The sequence below is a fragment of the Convolutriloba macropyga genome, chromosome 8 (assembly GCF_964194025.1).
Source record: "Convolutriloba macropyga chromosome 8, txConMacr16.3, whole genome shotgun sequence".
NCBI lineage: Eukaryota > Metazoa > Xenacoelomorpha > Acoela > Convolutidae > Convolutriloba > Convolutriloba macropyga.
In genome coordinates, this window is record NC_134475.1 from 48,527,931 (window position 1) to 48,543,468 (window position 15,538).

A 15,538-nucleotide genomic window follows, 5' to 3' on the forward strand; every position below is an offset into this window, starting at 1 on the left:
TACGCAGCATATACACGATGACAGCAAATTTATTCCACGTTTGTGGTTTTATGCGATATGCTTTTTATATATGCTCGAAACATTCTAAAAATTCATACATTGATAGCCGACGAAAAAGTATTATAAACGCACAATGAAAAAATTTTACCTTCTTATAAACGTGTACGTGTGTTTTGTATGCAAGCACATTAGCGGAGATTTAACTTCTCAATTGTTTAAAAAATTTTGCGATCAACAATTAGACTAATTGGTCGTAACAATTTGTAGAAAAATTTTATTGACAGTCAGTTATAATATTTCCCATATCTATGGACGTCAGTTAATATCGATGAATATAAAATTGAGGATTTCGCTGATTTTATTGAATTTATAACGATGGAAATGTTATCATATTGTGGTGAATTTATCAACCTTGGTTACAAATGTACATATACCGGCAAAACTTCGCAGTTTTAACGACGCGCTGAAGAAAATTCGAGAAGAAATTGCCATACTGACTGCAATTGATATTTGATCTTACTTTTTCTTTTATTAATAAACCAGAGCTCGGAAGAGTGATCAATTATTAATATTGGAACAGGAGAGTGATCAGTTAGTTTGAGTAGTTGAGGCATTTGGGAAATGGCACACAGGTACGAGAAAGTGGACAAAATAGGGGAGGGTAGTTATGGCCAAGTTTGGAAAGTGAAACTCAGAGATGACACTCTCAACAACAAAAGCAAGGTACACTAAGTACTGTACACTCTATTTCGAGTTGAATTATGGTAAGTTTTCTATATCAAAGATTTAAAATAGGCAAAGATGCCCTATGTGTCACGTAGTTCTTCTACAGATGCTGACGTTGTAGCTCAACACTGCTCAAATTTATTTAACGTTTGTCCCAAAAATTTGTCCCAGAACCGAACTGAAAATTAAACTAAATATCGATCTGGTGGTAGGCATAATAGTATCAAAGAAAACGGCAAGGAAATGCTCTGAAAAGCTCTGATTTTTCAAAAAATCAGCTCAAAAAGGTAACGCCCTCCATTTTTTCTAAGAAAATGTCTTAATTTCAAAAAGTTCAAATTTCTTCCAAGCCTCCTCAGAGTGTCGAACCAACAACGTCTCGGTTGTATTGGCCATCTCTTCTTCAACAGAGCCATTGATACCTATGCTTCTGTATAATTTTGCTGAAACGGCGCTCACATCTGGACCGGGGTTGAGTTCATTAATTTTGAGTCTAGTTTAATAGAGATTGTAAAATTCTCACAACTCCTTATATAACTCCGTTTTGATATAAAATTTCTCAAACTTTGCTGTTTTCACAGATTTAAAAACCTGCCTTTAATACAGTTCAATTAATGGTTTTTTCTATCCACTGAAAATTCAATGGCTTTGATACCACGTCAATTTAAATCACCAAAGAATATTCCGGCATAATTTTGATTCAAATACAACAGAGGCAGTAAATAAAAAACCCAACAAAGAGGCTCGCTAATGTGCAGCTGCACATAATAAGCCAACCTCGCTCATGCACAACTGTTTATTGAATTTTGTACCCATCAGGGAACAAATAGAAAATTTCCAAAAGTTCGCGTACCGTTCAAAAATAATTGATGTGAATAAAAAACCGCTTTTAACTTAAACCACTCAGCCAATTAACTAAAGCTGCTTCAGAGAACCAATGAAACCTAACAAGAAGGAGAATACGAGAAATGACAAAGAACAAAATCAATAACAACAACAAACATTTTTTGTTTGGTACGCCCCTAGAACGTCTATGGACCTTGTCTTTAAAGAGACTACGTTATAGGAAGACGAACAAAGAGAACAAAAATGGCTAAGCTAAAATAGAAACTAAAATTCTTTGAAAATTAAATTTAAAAATATAAAAAAATATTGAATGTGAACTAAACTTATTATTTACGTCTATTTGTGTTTGTATAGAAATCCAGTAAACATTTTATGCAGAATTTGTCACAGAATTACAAAAAGAACGACAAAAACACTCAAAATAGACATGTTTTACATTTTGCGAGAAAATAGTGTTAAGGCGGCAATATTATATTTCACTCTCCAAAACCACAATTTCTTCAACTGGGCTTTTTTTAAGCGCCATTAATGTCATATGTGACCCAACATTTAAGTGATTTTGTGACAAGGCAACCAAAAAAGGCAATTGTACAATAAAACCTATGAAAAATTGTTGCAGTTGTCAGTATTATTCGAAAAAAATTTCAAAATCATAAATTCATGAGCTTTAAACTAAAAAAACACTGCATCGAGTAGCTTGTAGCTGGTTACTCCTTAGAAATCTTATTGAACCTGGCATCAGTTCAACGGAAAAAAAGTAATTCAGGAGTACTCAGGAGTTGAAGACATTAAACCATGACCTTACTAATGGGGATATCTCATTAATCCGGTTCAGTAAGAAACATATAAAAAAACAAAAAAGGTGGAAGGATGTTTCGTAAAAGAACCCAAAACAATTCAAAAATTTTTAGATTGTGAAAGTTTGCTATCAGTGTAAAACTGAACTTGCTTTTGCTGCTCGTCATTTGAAAACTTTTTATTGTTCAAAATGATACTGAAAAAGATAAATCGACAAATATTTCACTACATCAAAAATATATTGCGAGTTTTTAATATCTATCGATTTAAGTATTCATAAAGAGCGAATTTATTTTTCCGCAACACTGCCATAAGATACAGAATTAAACTAGCTCCCTTGGGAGCTCAAGAAGATTGATTGAGCACTTTTTAGGTTTGTACTTCCATAAATCTTTAATTTTGAGAAAATTAGGTTATGAATTTGGCAACAAACATGCATCATACAGATCATCAACACTGTTTTGCCTTTTAAATTAAACGCATGAACACTATCTTTGGCAATTTTAACACATTTTTGGTAAATGTTATAAAACTTTGAACAAAAATAGTGAAAATGTGAACCAAAACAACCGAAATCAGTCTTTAGTTCACGAAACTTTAAACCACGATAGCCCGCTGAACGGGCTTACTAATGATACCACTCACAATTCTCTAATATAATTATATAGATTGGTCAAAGTTGACTGAACACTTTTGGACCCCACTACGGTGGGTCGAACAATTAGGACTGCAAAAATTGATAAATTTTGCAGGAAAAGCAACAAGTTGCTTAGCGCGATGCTAACAGTTGTCGAATTTTTACTAAAACAACATCGCTCAGCAAAGCAAGTTCACTATTGTTAGTTTGCAAATTTGAGTTCTAAACTAATCAATTACCGAATTTTTTACGAATACTAGTTCCTTCTCTCTTATAGGGAAACACTTTTATTTTTCATTTGAGTATAATTGATGTGCATAACATATTTGGATCAAACACAGGCTTCATATTTATCAAAACATGATTGTGAGTTTTGATTTCAACAAAATGATGGAATGTGTTTGAACCAGGGTCGAAGTTTCGTGGTAAATTTTTGTAAGAAATGCGGTGAATTTTTTAACTTCACTGCGTTCTCGGTATTCTTATTAAAAAGAAAGTTCCGTGCATGGGCTTGAACCAATCAACTCCTCGTGTTTTCCATTTCTTATCTCACTGCGCCAGCTGTCCCTTACTTCGATCATACTTCCTGGGAATTTAAGTCAGATTCAGTAAACGTTGGAATACAAATGCAGTGAATTTTTGTAAGATATGCGGTGAATTTCGCGGTGAAATTTTGTAAGAAATTCGGTCAAATGCAGTGATTTTTTTTTCACAGCATTCTCGGCAATCAACGCATTTCTTACAAAAATTCACCACCGATAAAGCTCGACTCGGGATCATATATTCTCTGGACCGATAACATAGTTGTTACATTTTTTTATAATGTGTGCATTGCAGAAATTGCGAAGCGTCAATTTTGTAGAATTCAAAATCTTTTTGAAAAGTATTCAAGAACATCGGTGCTTCTGCTTGAGTAAACAAACACATACAAATTTAAAACGAGGTTCCCAAAAATTTGACCGAAGCGATATCTCTCTAGTGATCAAAAAATTTGATGAGGCCCCTTCAGCAGCAGCTAACAGATACTTCCGACTGTTGTTGCTTTATTAAAAAATGATGCATAATCTGGCCATAATAAGAAGTTATAATAAAGTATAACCCTATAAATTTTATATGGTTTTGATACCTTCACGTGCTACGATGAGCGAGTGTAATAATCATACCTTTATTGATCTCTCGTTGATGATTTCTTTGTCTGCTTAGTACGTGATGAAGTTGATCAACCTTGAAAAAGCCAACTCAAAGGAGAGACAGTACGCGGAACAGGAAGCAAAGCTGCTCAAGAATCTCAGCCACCCCAACATCGTCTCCTGCAAGGACACTTTCTGGTATGCATATATTTATCACTTTGATTAAAGTGTTTGCATCCCAGCTTCAGGTACTCCATTATAATCAGTCATTTCTAGGTGAAATTTGCGCTTGAGCACCCTATTCGAAAAACAACCCGGGTCGACCCTATAATTCAAAAAGTTATAAAATTACAATTTCATATTATGGCGTCTATGAAAAGTTGTAGTCATAGAACTTTCATAAAAGGGAGTTCTATGGAATTGAATTTTTATGAAAATTTTTATTACATCATGAAAAGGAGGGAAAAAGTATGTTTCAAAAAACTAACTTGAACGGATAACCTGCAGAACTTTGTTTATCAGTCGGTTATAGAAATTTGTAGGAAAATAAGTTGCATTAAATTTTTAATGGAATTTATTAATTTTTGGGCAACTTTACAGAAAATTGCAAATTTTTTTTTAACTTATTATATTAGTTTCATTATCGCGCATTACCGAGATTCCTTGTTCATTTAAAGCATCCCTTTCTGTTTTCTTCCTGTAAATAAAGATTGTCCATATTAGGTTTGACAGCAGCCAATCCCAGTTGGGGATTGTGATGAGTTACTGCGAAGGAGGAGATCTGTACAAACTGTTGAAGAACAGAAAGGGAAAGGGAAAACTACCAGAAAATGATATCATGGAGTGGTTCATACAAATCACACTAGCCGTACAGGTATATAGACAACAGAGTAGCATACATATATGAACACTGAATCATTTGTATTATCTTTCCTAGTCGATAACCCCTGTAACCCAATGATTTTGGGCATTTAAACCATTAAGATCTGATGAAACATTTGCTAAGAATTTTTGGGTAAGATCTGACGTATTTTCTCGTCAGAGTTTGCATCGTGAAAGACCTCAAGTGTTTCAGAATTTTGGCTAGCACTGAAATGCCATTATAATGGATGTCAGGTTGATGAGCAAACAACCATAGAGAGAAAAGAACTACATTACGCCTCAAAATTTGATCTTTTTATCAAGTAAATTTGCTCGAAAAGTTCAGCATTTTTCAAAACCCATGTTTTAATATTAGACTCGGCGTAAGTCTGGAGTTCAAATGCTATTATGAGATTGCAAAATTTCTCTCTAACTTTTAGAATGCGTATTTTTGAAGAATCGTAGAAAGTGAAGAAAAATTGCTTTTTTTATCCGAGCTCTCCGTCACTGATGTCCTCTTCAATTTCTTCCCATGTATACGTTTTGGTTTCAAAATTTCAATCTGACAAGTTCACTCATATGAAAATTCATAAATTTGCGCAATCAATCTGCTTGATATCCATAGCTAATGACCCAATGTACACATATTTTTTGCAAACTATTTACATTGGACACTTTGTCGTTAAAAAACAGTACATTTTTGATTAAGATGGAGGAAAAATTAACAAATGACAAAGGATTATTGATAAAATGGAAGAGTTCACAAATTATGTTTGACAAGAATAGGGCTGACCCTGATACAAAACAAAAACGGCGGAAAGACTCCAAAATTTACTAGAAGCAAGAAATTACATGAACCTTAAAAATCAACTATCTTAAAAAACTTAGAATCTTCTTTCTAGTGACAAAAAAAGGTGTAGCAGTGAAGCAATTAAAAAGGAGGTAAAAACAACAAATATAGAAACACATTGTATTTTTTCGAAAACCCTCTACAAGTTGCCGACACTGAATACACTTCCAGTATACTTTGGTTCACTGTTTCTTCCGTTGTCATTGCAGTCGAGCTTCTTAAATTAGCAAATAGTAGAATATCATTTCCAGCAAAAAATAAAGCAGCAGTCAATCAGAGCCCACTTAATCGATTCACGTTTTGTCAACATAAATAGACAGCTACTATTATTGGCTCGTGGACGTCATAATTGAAGTGATACTCATTTTCCATTATCTCTCCGATCAACAGATCAGGATTGCAACATATAGAATAATAACGAAATCAAAGCAGTGTTGCATCAGATTCTTTACGAACAGCCTGCGACGAATTAATAATATGGAATAGTCACCAAACGTTCCACAGTCAAAAGTCTTTCAATATCATCATACTTGAACAGAAAAATTGGCTTCGTGGAAAACCGTTTAACTTCTGTCAATATCCCTATCTGCAGGCAATCAAAGCAGTAATTTTAACAAGTAAAAATAATAATTATTAATTAAAACTACGAATAAAGCATGAAAAACCAAAAAAAATCAATTGGAAAAGAGATTTTTTTCTTAAGAAAGCAGCATACTGTGCGCAAAGAAGCTGAGTACTTTAGTGGTAAATTGCTTGTTACTGTGTCTGCTTTCTTTAAATGATGTCAGTGGTTGTACGGCACAAGTTAATTTACACTTCTTCAAAAGAAAATTAACTTCGAGATTCTCAATTGTATTTTCTGAGCAAAAATTTCATCTACATAACAAAAAAATTGACTGGGACTCAGCATGAGGTCAGTTTCTCCTGCTGGCTTGAACGAAGCTTAGCTCATTTTTTAAAATGATGTATTGAAACAAATAGAGAAATACAGTTTTTTCTTTTATTTAGATCAGATTACTCAAAAACGTTATTTATATTCTGAGGCTCCCTTATTTAGAAATCGCAAAATCACTTTCAATTTTGTAAAGGACATTCTGACTACTTTGTGGCCGGCCATTTCCGTAATTTTCTTTCCTAAGTGCAGTTTTTAACAAAAACTCAGCGGAATTAATTTTTAAACTTAACTGTTTAAACTTTGAATTGTTTGTGTATTCTGAACGAAAAAAGTCTGCATGTCAGCAGAGCTGAACGGTTAGTTGATTGGTAAATTGATTTTGAAGTATGCAAGGGTAATGTACTGCATAGTGGATATTACAGTTCACAAAATTCAACTCCATATCTCCACAGATTTGAAACCGCTGAAACAAACGGGGCGTAGTAAAGCTTACCTTGTCATTCATTGTTAGGAGAGCAGCTGTTGCAGTCCACTAAGGCATAGAGAGATGGACAATATTAAAAAGAAACCTTAAAATAGTATGAAAATATTAAATGCTGGAAAGAAATGACGAAAAAAATAATATGAATTCAAAATATTTACAAGTTGCTGCCCGAAAAGAAGTATGCGCCGCAAAACTTGTAACGCAAATAGAGGTTTTCGATTTTGTTTATCTATAAGATTAGCTCTGTTATTTCAACTGATGTGATATGGTTCCTTCCCGTAGCCCAACTCTACTAATTGATGTTTTTGAGATATAAATTCAGTTTGATAAATTGAAATTAGTACACATTTGGCTTCTTGCAAGGGACTAGTTTTGACAAATTATGTCAAATTATGTCTTATAACATAACTAGTTCAGACATATATCCTGACAGATTAATATTACAAAATCATATAGGGAGTTGTACTGCAAGCTTGTGGTTGTATCTTGATTTTGGCTCTTATCTGTAAACATCTTCCAAATAGCACGTGTGTCGAGAGCTATGACCATAAATATACGGTAAATGATGGTCAACAAGGTGTTTTGATTGCCATTTTTAATTGGCAAAACGATCCCAGGCTTCGCAATTTTTTTTGATACGCTGAGGCAGACTCCATATGGGTTTTTTTAAGGAGTTTTTTTTTACCTGGAAGGAGTTAGTTTCCTTAGTTTCTTTGCCTTAAAAATAGTATAGAGAGCGCTACTTCTGCGCACGATGTAGTCTTACTTATTTCTAAACTACCAACTGACTTTGTCTTAAAGGAAAGACAGAAAAAGATATTTCAATTATAACAACAATATGAATATAAATTGGCCGAGTCATTCATTTAAAGACTGTGGTATAAAATATAACCGGACACTGATTAAAACCGATGACTGTTTAAATGCGAAGAGTCTTCTAATTCTCTGATTGGTCAGAAATTTCGCGGAATAGATTTCTATCTGCTGCAGTGCACATACTTGCACTGCCCGGGCCGAGTTTTTACCCTTAATCCACCCCTAATTATAGCTGGGATTAGAGTGTAATGCAAATTCAACTCCTATTTATCGGGGAAAAGAGTGTAATAGTGTATTTTTTTAAGAAATACACTGTATTTACACTCTTTCTCCACACTTTTTACACTCTTGGCAAGAGAGGGCGAGGGATTGATCCTCACTATACCTCCTTCCACCTTCATTTTTTCAAATTACACTCTTGAAATTACACTCTTCCACCGTTAATTAAGCGGAGAAATAGGGGTGTATTTTTTTATTTTTACACTCTTAACACTCTTTTCCCCGTTATTTGTGGGGAAAACCCTCGGCCCGGGAGCTATCTCAATATCTTTTTTGAACAAAGCGTATGAGAAAACCTTGCTGATGACATGCTGATTTTGTCATTGCAGTACCTGCACAGTCGCAACATCTTGCACAGAGACCTCAAGACACAGAATGTCTTCTTAACCAGATCCAATCTAGTCAAGGTGGGGGACTTGGGTATTGCAAGACAGCTGAAGGAGAACGAGATGGCAGACACCCTCATTGGCACCCCGTACTACATGAGTCCAGAGATATTCCAGAACATTCCATACAGCTACAAGGTTTGAAATTGTTTTCAAGATCCAAATGGTTAATACAAATCTTTGTTATCAAACTTTGATTCGGAATCAAAAGTTTTTGCTCATTAAAAGTTCAGATAAGGAAGTGTTTGTTTTGTTTAAAGTGGTTTGAAATTGGTTAAAGTGACCGAATGTTGTGTTCTGTTGTGCTGACATAATTGTGTACCTAAATTTTTAAGAAAATGATAAGCGAAATTGAAATTTCTAATTGACTGTGCGATTGGCTTTGTCATTCGGGCATCGCCTATTTTATGATTAATTTACTTGGAATTTTTATCAGTTTTTGATAAAACTGCCGTATTCTTAGCTAGTCAAACTCACATCTTTTAAGGTTACTTCCCAACGTGACGCACCATAATAAAATAAAATAGTAGAAGCTTCTTATTTCATTTTCGTCTGGATCACCCGGTTCATACTTCCACCACCTCACCCCTGGAGTTCAATTGCACAGAATAGTCGAACAGTCTGATTGGAGGCAAATTTAAACGAGCATTAATCAGAATTTGATTGATTTTGGGGGCATTTGGGTCAACCAGTAAACTCAAACTTAACACACCTTGATAGGACATATGCATGATCTTGACATCTCTTACAAAACTTGAAACATCTTGCAAAGAACTTGATACACAAACATTTGGTTAATCAGGGGAAAATTATAGTTAGTTAGTATAAGACAAAAAAGTATCAGCGTTGTGTCTTTCGGACCAGAGGAAAAGTTAGTATTTTAAAGTAGTATTTTTTGTAATTTCAGTCTGACATCTGGTCCCTAGGCTGCATTTTGTATGAGATGACGTCATTGAAACACGCCTTCACTGCACACGAGTTCAGTGCTCTAGTCCACAAAATCATCAATGGAGAGGTGAGTTAAACTAATATTAAAATTTCTGAAGTCCTGAAACAGGCGATTATTGTTCTGGCCCCACTTGTGGGGGGACTATATACTCAAATGGGTTTTTTTTGTTCAGACAATTTTGGCCGATCGATATATTCATCGAAGCCAAATGTGAGTGGTATCATTAAAAAGCCCCTCCACCGTAGAAATCGAAATTAAAAAGATCTTTCTGAATTTTTTTTTGAGGAGTTATCGAGGATTGAAGTTTTGTTTGAACACGGGATATTTGGCATGATTTTTTTCACTTTTAGTGTAATGTATTTTGAAATTAAGATTATTCCTATAAAAATATTAATTCAAAAATACATTTCATGCCATAAAATGAATCAATTTTTTGTTCTTCATATACGAAAGGCGAAATAAAGACTAGTTCTAGTCTCATAGGGAAGAATACTTTCAAAAAAAAAAATAAAATTCTATTTGAGAGCTCTTTTAATAAAAAAAAATTTTCATATATTTTTTTGTTTTTCAAGTCACCTAGAGACTAGTCATTTTTCATATCGAGTTTCCTTAATTGAAAAACTTCATTTACAGTCAAAGGATGCCCAATAAACGAAAAATTTGTTTTCAAGGAATCACTCATGTTTTTTTCGGCTTCGACTCTTGATTTTTCGTAATTTTAAATGAAATTCTGATTTTTTTGAGGTTTTATTATTTTTCTTGGTCCTATGGCAAGGGCTCGTTGACTAAAAGTGCAATAATTATGTAATGAGCATTAAGTGAACATATCTAGTGCTTTGAGCACACAGCTATTCGCTGTTAAGACTTTTAAAAAAAATATTTTGAAAAAACTTTCTCTATTATTAACCGATCATAAACTTATTATCGTGAGCTATAAGTCAGTCTGAGTAGTGAAAAGACCTCTTTCTTTCTATTGCACACAAAATTATTCAAGTTAGCGTTTTTTTACTCCTGGTTATATGACTTCAATGCTACAAGATTTCGGAATAATTTTTTTTAATTTGTGGATTTTTTCCTATTTTTTGGTTCTTTTTGAAACCTTATCACATTATCCTAAAATTGAAAGCTCCCATTGGTTTAGCAAAGACGTTCAATGGATCATAAGTAAACTCTTTCAGAGAAATGTTTATGGTTTAAATGGCTTCGACGCTATCTTCTTGCACTTTTTCACTGAAATTTTTAGTTTTTGCCTGTGTTTTTTGTTTTTCTTTTCATAGTCATCAGACTTTTTGTGATGTCATATTGATTACCTTTGCATAACAAACATCCTTGTCCTCCCCTCAAGGCATAACTGAGCCTATTTATTGACTTCCGTTGAAAGCTATTGAATTTAATGTCTGTTAAGATTTCAAAAATAAATTTTCGAAAATTTTTTTTGAACGTTAACCAATATTAAACTTAATTTTGTCAGCTGAAAGTCAGTCTCTGTAATAACCAGAACCCTTCTTTTTTTGACTTCAATCCAATTTAGTTAGCGGTTTTATTTTCATATCTTGTAACAATTGGTTTTATGACTAATTTTCATAATTATTAGTTTTCATAATTTTTTAAAAAAATTTTCTGGATAATTTTTTCGTAATTTTGGTTCCTTTTGAAATCTAATCACGTTATCTTCGTATCTTGATAGTTTCCATTAGTTTGGAAAAGATGTTCAATTGATAATAGAGAAAATTTTCAAAGAAGAAATAATGGTTTAAATGGCTTCGACACTTTCTTCTCGCATTTTTCCATTGAATTTTTGGACTTTGCCCGTATTTATTGCTGTTTTCATAGTCAATGACTTACTGTAAGGTCTTACTGATGACCTACGAATTTCCCACATCGTTTTAATCCTATTGAGGCATAACTTACAGTATTAATTGGCTTTCATTGAAAGCTATTGTTTTTAATGGAGTTGATACAACGGCTTTTCTCAAAAAAATTCGTGGTTTTAATGTATTTGTTCATGTTCTTTGATTTCTTGAAGTCATATTGTTAAAAGTTTAAAAATTCAACTTCTGTACGTCTGTTAAAAATTTAATTAAGTAGAGAAGTTTTTATTGAAAATCTTATTTTTTAATGGCTTCAACACTTTCCTCGCTCAATTTTTTTTTGAAATTGCTGTTTTTGCGTTTTTTTTTTATTATTTAGGTAGCCGTAAATGCTGACAGGTCACATAAAATTGTAATTGAGTATTGAATGATTGAGTTTTCCAGAAGCAGTCGATTTATAGCTAATAGTCTTAAAGTTTATGGTGTTATACTTTTCCAAAGGTTTTTCAAGCTTTTCAGTTTTTGTTGTTCTTTTCGCCAACTTGTGATTTGTTCTCATCATTGAGAGGTTTCATCCAAATCCCTGCATTTCAAAAATTTGAAATGTCTGCGGATATTATGTCGTAACTGATGTTTAAACTGTTGGAGAATTTGCGTTTGCATAATAGTTTTGTGAATGGTGCATTTGTATTTCTTTTTGTCTTCTCTTAGCACATTCTTGTAATAACAGATCCCATTGATTTTCGAATGTGGTCCAAGGGAACTTCTTTATTCTTTCGGTATAATTTTAGTTGAATTAGTGTAAAAAAAATGAAATAAGGATACATAATATTCAGATAATAGCTAATGACTTTAATGACTTCAATAATTTGTGTTTTCGCAAGTTGTTTATAATTTTTTGAGATTTTGTGCATCTTTAGTCCGTTTGTATGGCTTAGTCTAACCAAAGACATAGTTCCTTGTTTTCAATTTGACCATTTAATAATATTACCAAGAATTATTTCGTTCTAGGCTAATGATTTTTAATACTATTGAAAAAATTTGGTTTAAAAAATTTTGATTGATTTTTGTATTTCACCTCATTATTTCTTCTTTTTGCTGACTTGTTAACTAGTCTCATTAAAGAAAATTTTCATCCGCTCTACAGTTAAAGAAAAAGCAAATTTGTGTTGTTAAGGTTTTATCTGATTTCACTTTGACGTTGTTATTAGGTGCTCTTAAATTTAGATTTTGAGTTTTTGACGTGAAATTTTTGTTTTTGATTATTTTTTTAGTATTTCTTATGGCAGATCTCGTGAGCGCTGCATTTACGCATGGTAAAATGTAATTCAATTAGAAGTTAAATTGGGTAACTATTTTTTGAAACTCAAACATCTTTTTTGTTATCTCTTCATTTGGTTGACAATTAGGTCAAAAATATAGCTGACCTCGGGTAGGAACATCATGTGCAAACGCACATTAACGAGCATGCTTGTTGTAATCTGTTTTCCGAGGTTTCAAAATGTTCCATATATATCACTCCAGAGCCTGCTAGCCTGGTTCTTTCTGCTGAAAAAATTTTTGCACCGATGAGCATATTCCACAGAGGCATACAATAGTGATTTTTTGAAACTCGGGAAAAACCTATTAAATCTATAAAAGATATTTCCAAAGCGACAAATTGAAGAGACGTTTTTAATTTTCTGCTTTCTCAAACACGCGACAAGAAGCTGCGAAAATTTGCTCAAAGACGATACGAGGAATTTTGTAACTATTTAGTTTCGGTGAAGGACCATTTAGAAAAATTCAAGACAATTTTTTGTCAAAACACTTAATGAAATATGTTTTTCCTGCAATATTGGTTTTAATGAGCATATGATAATATTTCAACATCAGCTCAAAATAAGTCAAATGATTCTCAAGTTCTATCATATCAACTTTTAGTTACATTGGGAAAATTTATGAACAAATAAAGTTGTTTGAGCGCTTTTGAGGGGTGCGATTTTATTAATGAGAACTAAACTTAATCAACAGTAAAAACAACTTCTGGTGAAGAAGTTGCGACCAAAGAGATCTTTTTTGCTTAAACAGGCCTAAGGAACAGATACATTCCTTTGTTTTATTACTAGTGTACAAGATTCCAAACATTTGATACACCCAATTTTGAATTGATCTTTGGAGAGCGTAACAAAATCAGGTGTATCAAATGTTTGGAATCATGTAAACTAGTAATGAAACAAAGGAATGTATCTGTTTCTTAGTCCGGTATAAGCAAAAAAAATTACATTTTGATCTCTTTGGTTGTAATTTTCTTCCCCACAATTTCAGTATCACTTCTTTGAGACAAGTTAAGGCCTGAAACCTCGAAAAACTCCATTCCTTTTTTTACACCATCCGTTAGAGGGGGGCAATTAACTGAAAATCGTTATTAGTAACATTGAAAATAGATGTTAACATTGAAGGAAATATTTGCAAGTTTTTCTGTAAATACGAAGTGAACTCAACTGTTCCCCATTACTATACCAAAAAAAAATAGTAAGACAAAAAAATTTGGCAATGTTTAATTTTCCGCCTCTTCTGGCCAAAATGATAATTAACTAACAATGCGTTTCGAATAAACAAAACTACTTACAAATTCAAACAGTTCGATTTTGAATTTGATGACATCCATAACTAAAAAGATTGAGTTTATAAATATATTTAATCTTCGCAAATTAACTATGAGCAAAAAGAAGCTCGAACAAATTGAATTGTTTTTGTTGTTAGAGAAGAAGTTGCCTTAATGTTTATCTTACATCTTAACATTTTGTGAGTTGAAAACGAAGAATATATTTACTACAACCTCTTTCAGCAAATTGGAGAGTTTGATTTTCATAACAAATAATTTTTTTCTGGTGAATTATATGAGCTCTAAACTATCAGCTCATTTTCATTACATTTTAATAAAATAGAGTTCTTTCCAGGGTTCATAGTAGACGTTTTTCAAGCCTTGCCCCAACCAACCTATTTTTCATTTTCATCTGTCAGATGAAAAGCTTCAAATAAACAAAGAAATTTTAAACTAAAGTAATTTTTTGGAGAGTTTAGTGCTGTGAATTTTCCATTACAACTCTTTGATTTTACAGAAAGAGTAACCTGGAAAAACTTTACAAATTCTGATTCAGATATTCTTTGAAAAGTATTTTCACTTTTTTAAAGTTTGCAAATAAATAAGTTAGGGCGTGTGTTTGCCCTCTGATAGGTTGAAAACTTTTGTGCTATTACAAATTACTAACCTTCTTTGCTTAGAGGTCTTTGGTATTTTTTTCATCATTAAAGAAAACAGTAGTAAAAAATACACAAAGCCCATCGATGCAAATAATGTAAGTTGACGCATATGGTGCATAGGTGATATTGTGAGTGACTAGACTGGTGAAACTCTGTAAACAGCATTTGTTCCTGAATTGTTGACAACAAATTTTGATGAAAATAATCAAATTTTATAAAAAATTTTATTCGTTTTAATAGCGCTCTTTGAAAGTAAAACCATTTTTATTAGTCACATATGCAAGCAGCAATTATGGACCACATGAGAACAATAGGAATGCCTTGACTTTATCGAAAACGTCGCTAGTTTAACATTTGTTTTATTTTTTTCTCCCCAAATCAATATCAGACTTGTTTCCAAAAAAAAACAACCATGATTATTTTTTCGATAACGTTTTACACCATAGGATGGTTCGTTAACCTAAAAACCACAAAAAAGCACTAAATAACAAAGTTTTGTACATGCAATAATGAATTGTTTCATTGATTGGTACCTGAAAGGTGTATTAAAGCAGACCCGATGTGGGCTCCTTTTACAGCCCTAAGTGTTCGACAGATGTGGCTACTCGTTTATGCGCTCGAAAACTATTAACGTAACTCTGCGGGACCAATCGACTGGGTAAAACACTAAAGCCAAATTTCAGTTATATCGACAAAATAAATATATATTGCGGCGTCGATGGTATACATAATATGCGTAACTCTCTGTTACACTAAATATTTAAGAAGAGCACACTTCAAAAGTTTAAAAGTGAAAACAGTCTGTTTAGTTTTCAATTGGTTGA

The 15,538-nt window shown here is 32.9% G+C and overlaps 1 protein-coding gene across 1 annotated transcript in view; it reads left to right on the top strand.

Annotated features, from left to right (window-relative positions):
* Nucleotides 1–6: 6 nt before the first annotated feature.
* The window catches only part of LOC142345084 (serine/threonine-protein kinase Nek4-like), a 16,318-nt gene continuing 786 nt past the window's right edge, over nucleotides 7–15,538 (top strand). The window contains exons 1-5 of the mRNA XM_075397167.1: nucleotides 7–723; nucleotides 4,211–4,335; nucleotides 4,861–5,011; nucleotides 8,652–8,846; nucleotides 9,616–9,723. Coding sequence (XP_075253282.1) covers nucleotides 622–723; nucleotides 4,211–4,335; nucleotides 4,861–5,011; nucleotides 8,652–8,846; nucleotides 9,616–9,723 — 681 coding nt within the window. The 5' untranslated portion in view covers nucleotides 7–621. The remainder of the gene's footprint in view (nucleotides 724–4,210; nucleotides 4,336–4,860; nucleotides 5,012–8,651; nucleotides 8,847–9,615; nucleotides 9,724–15,538) is intronic.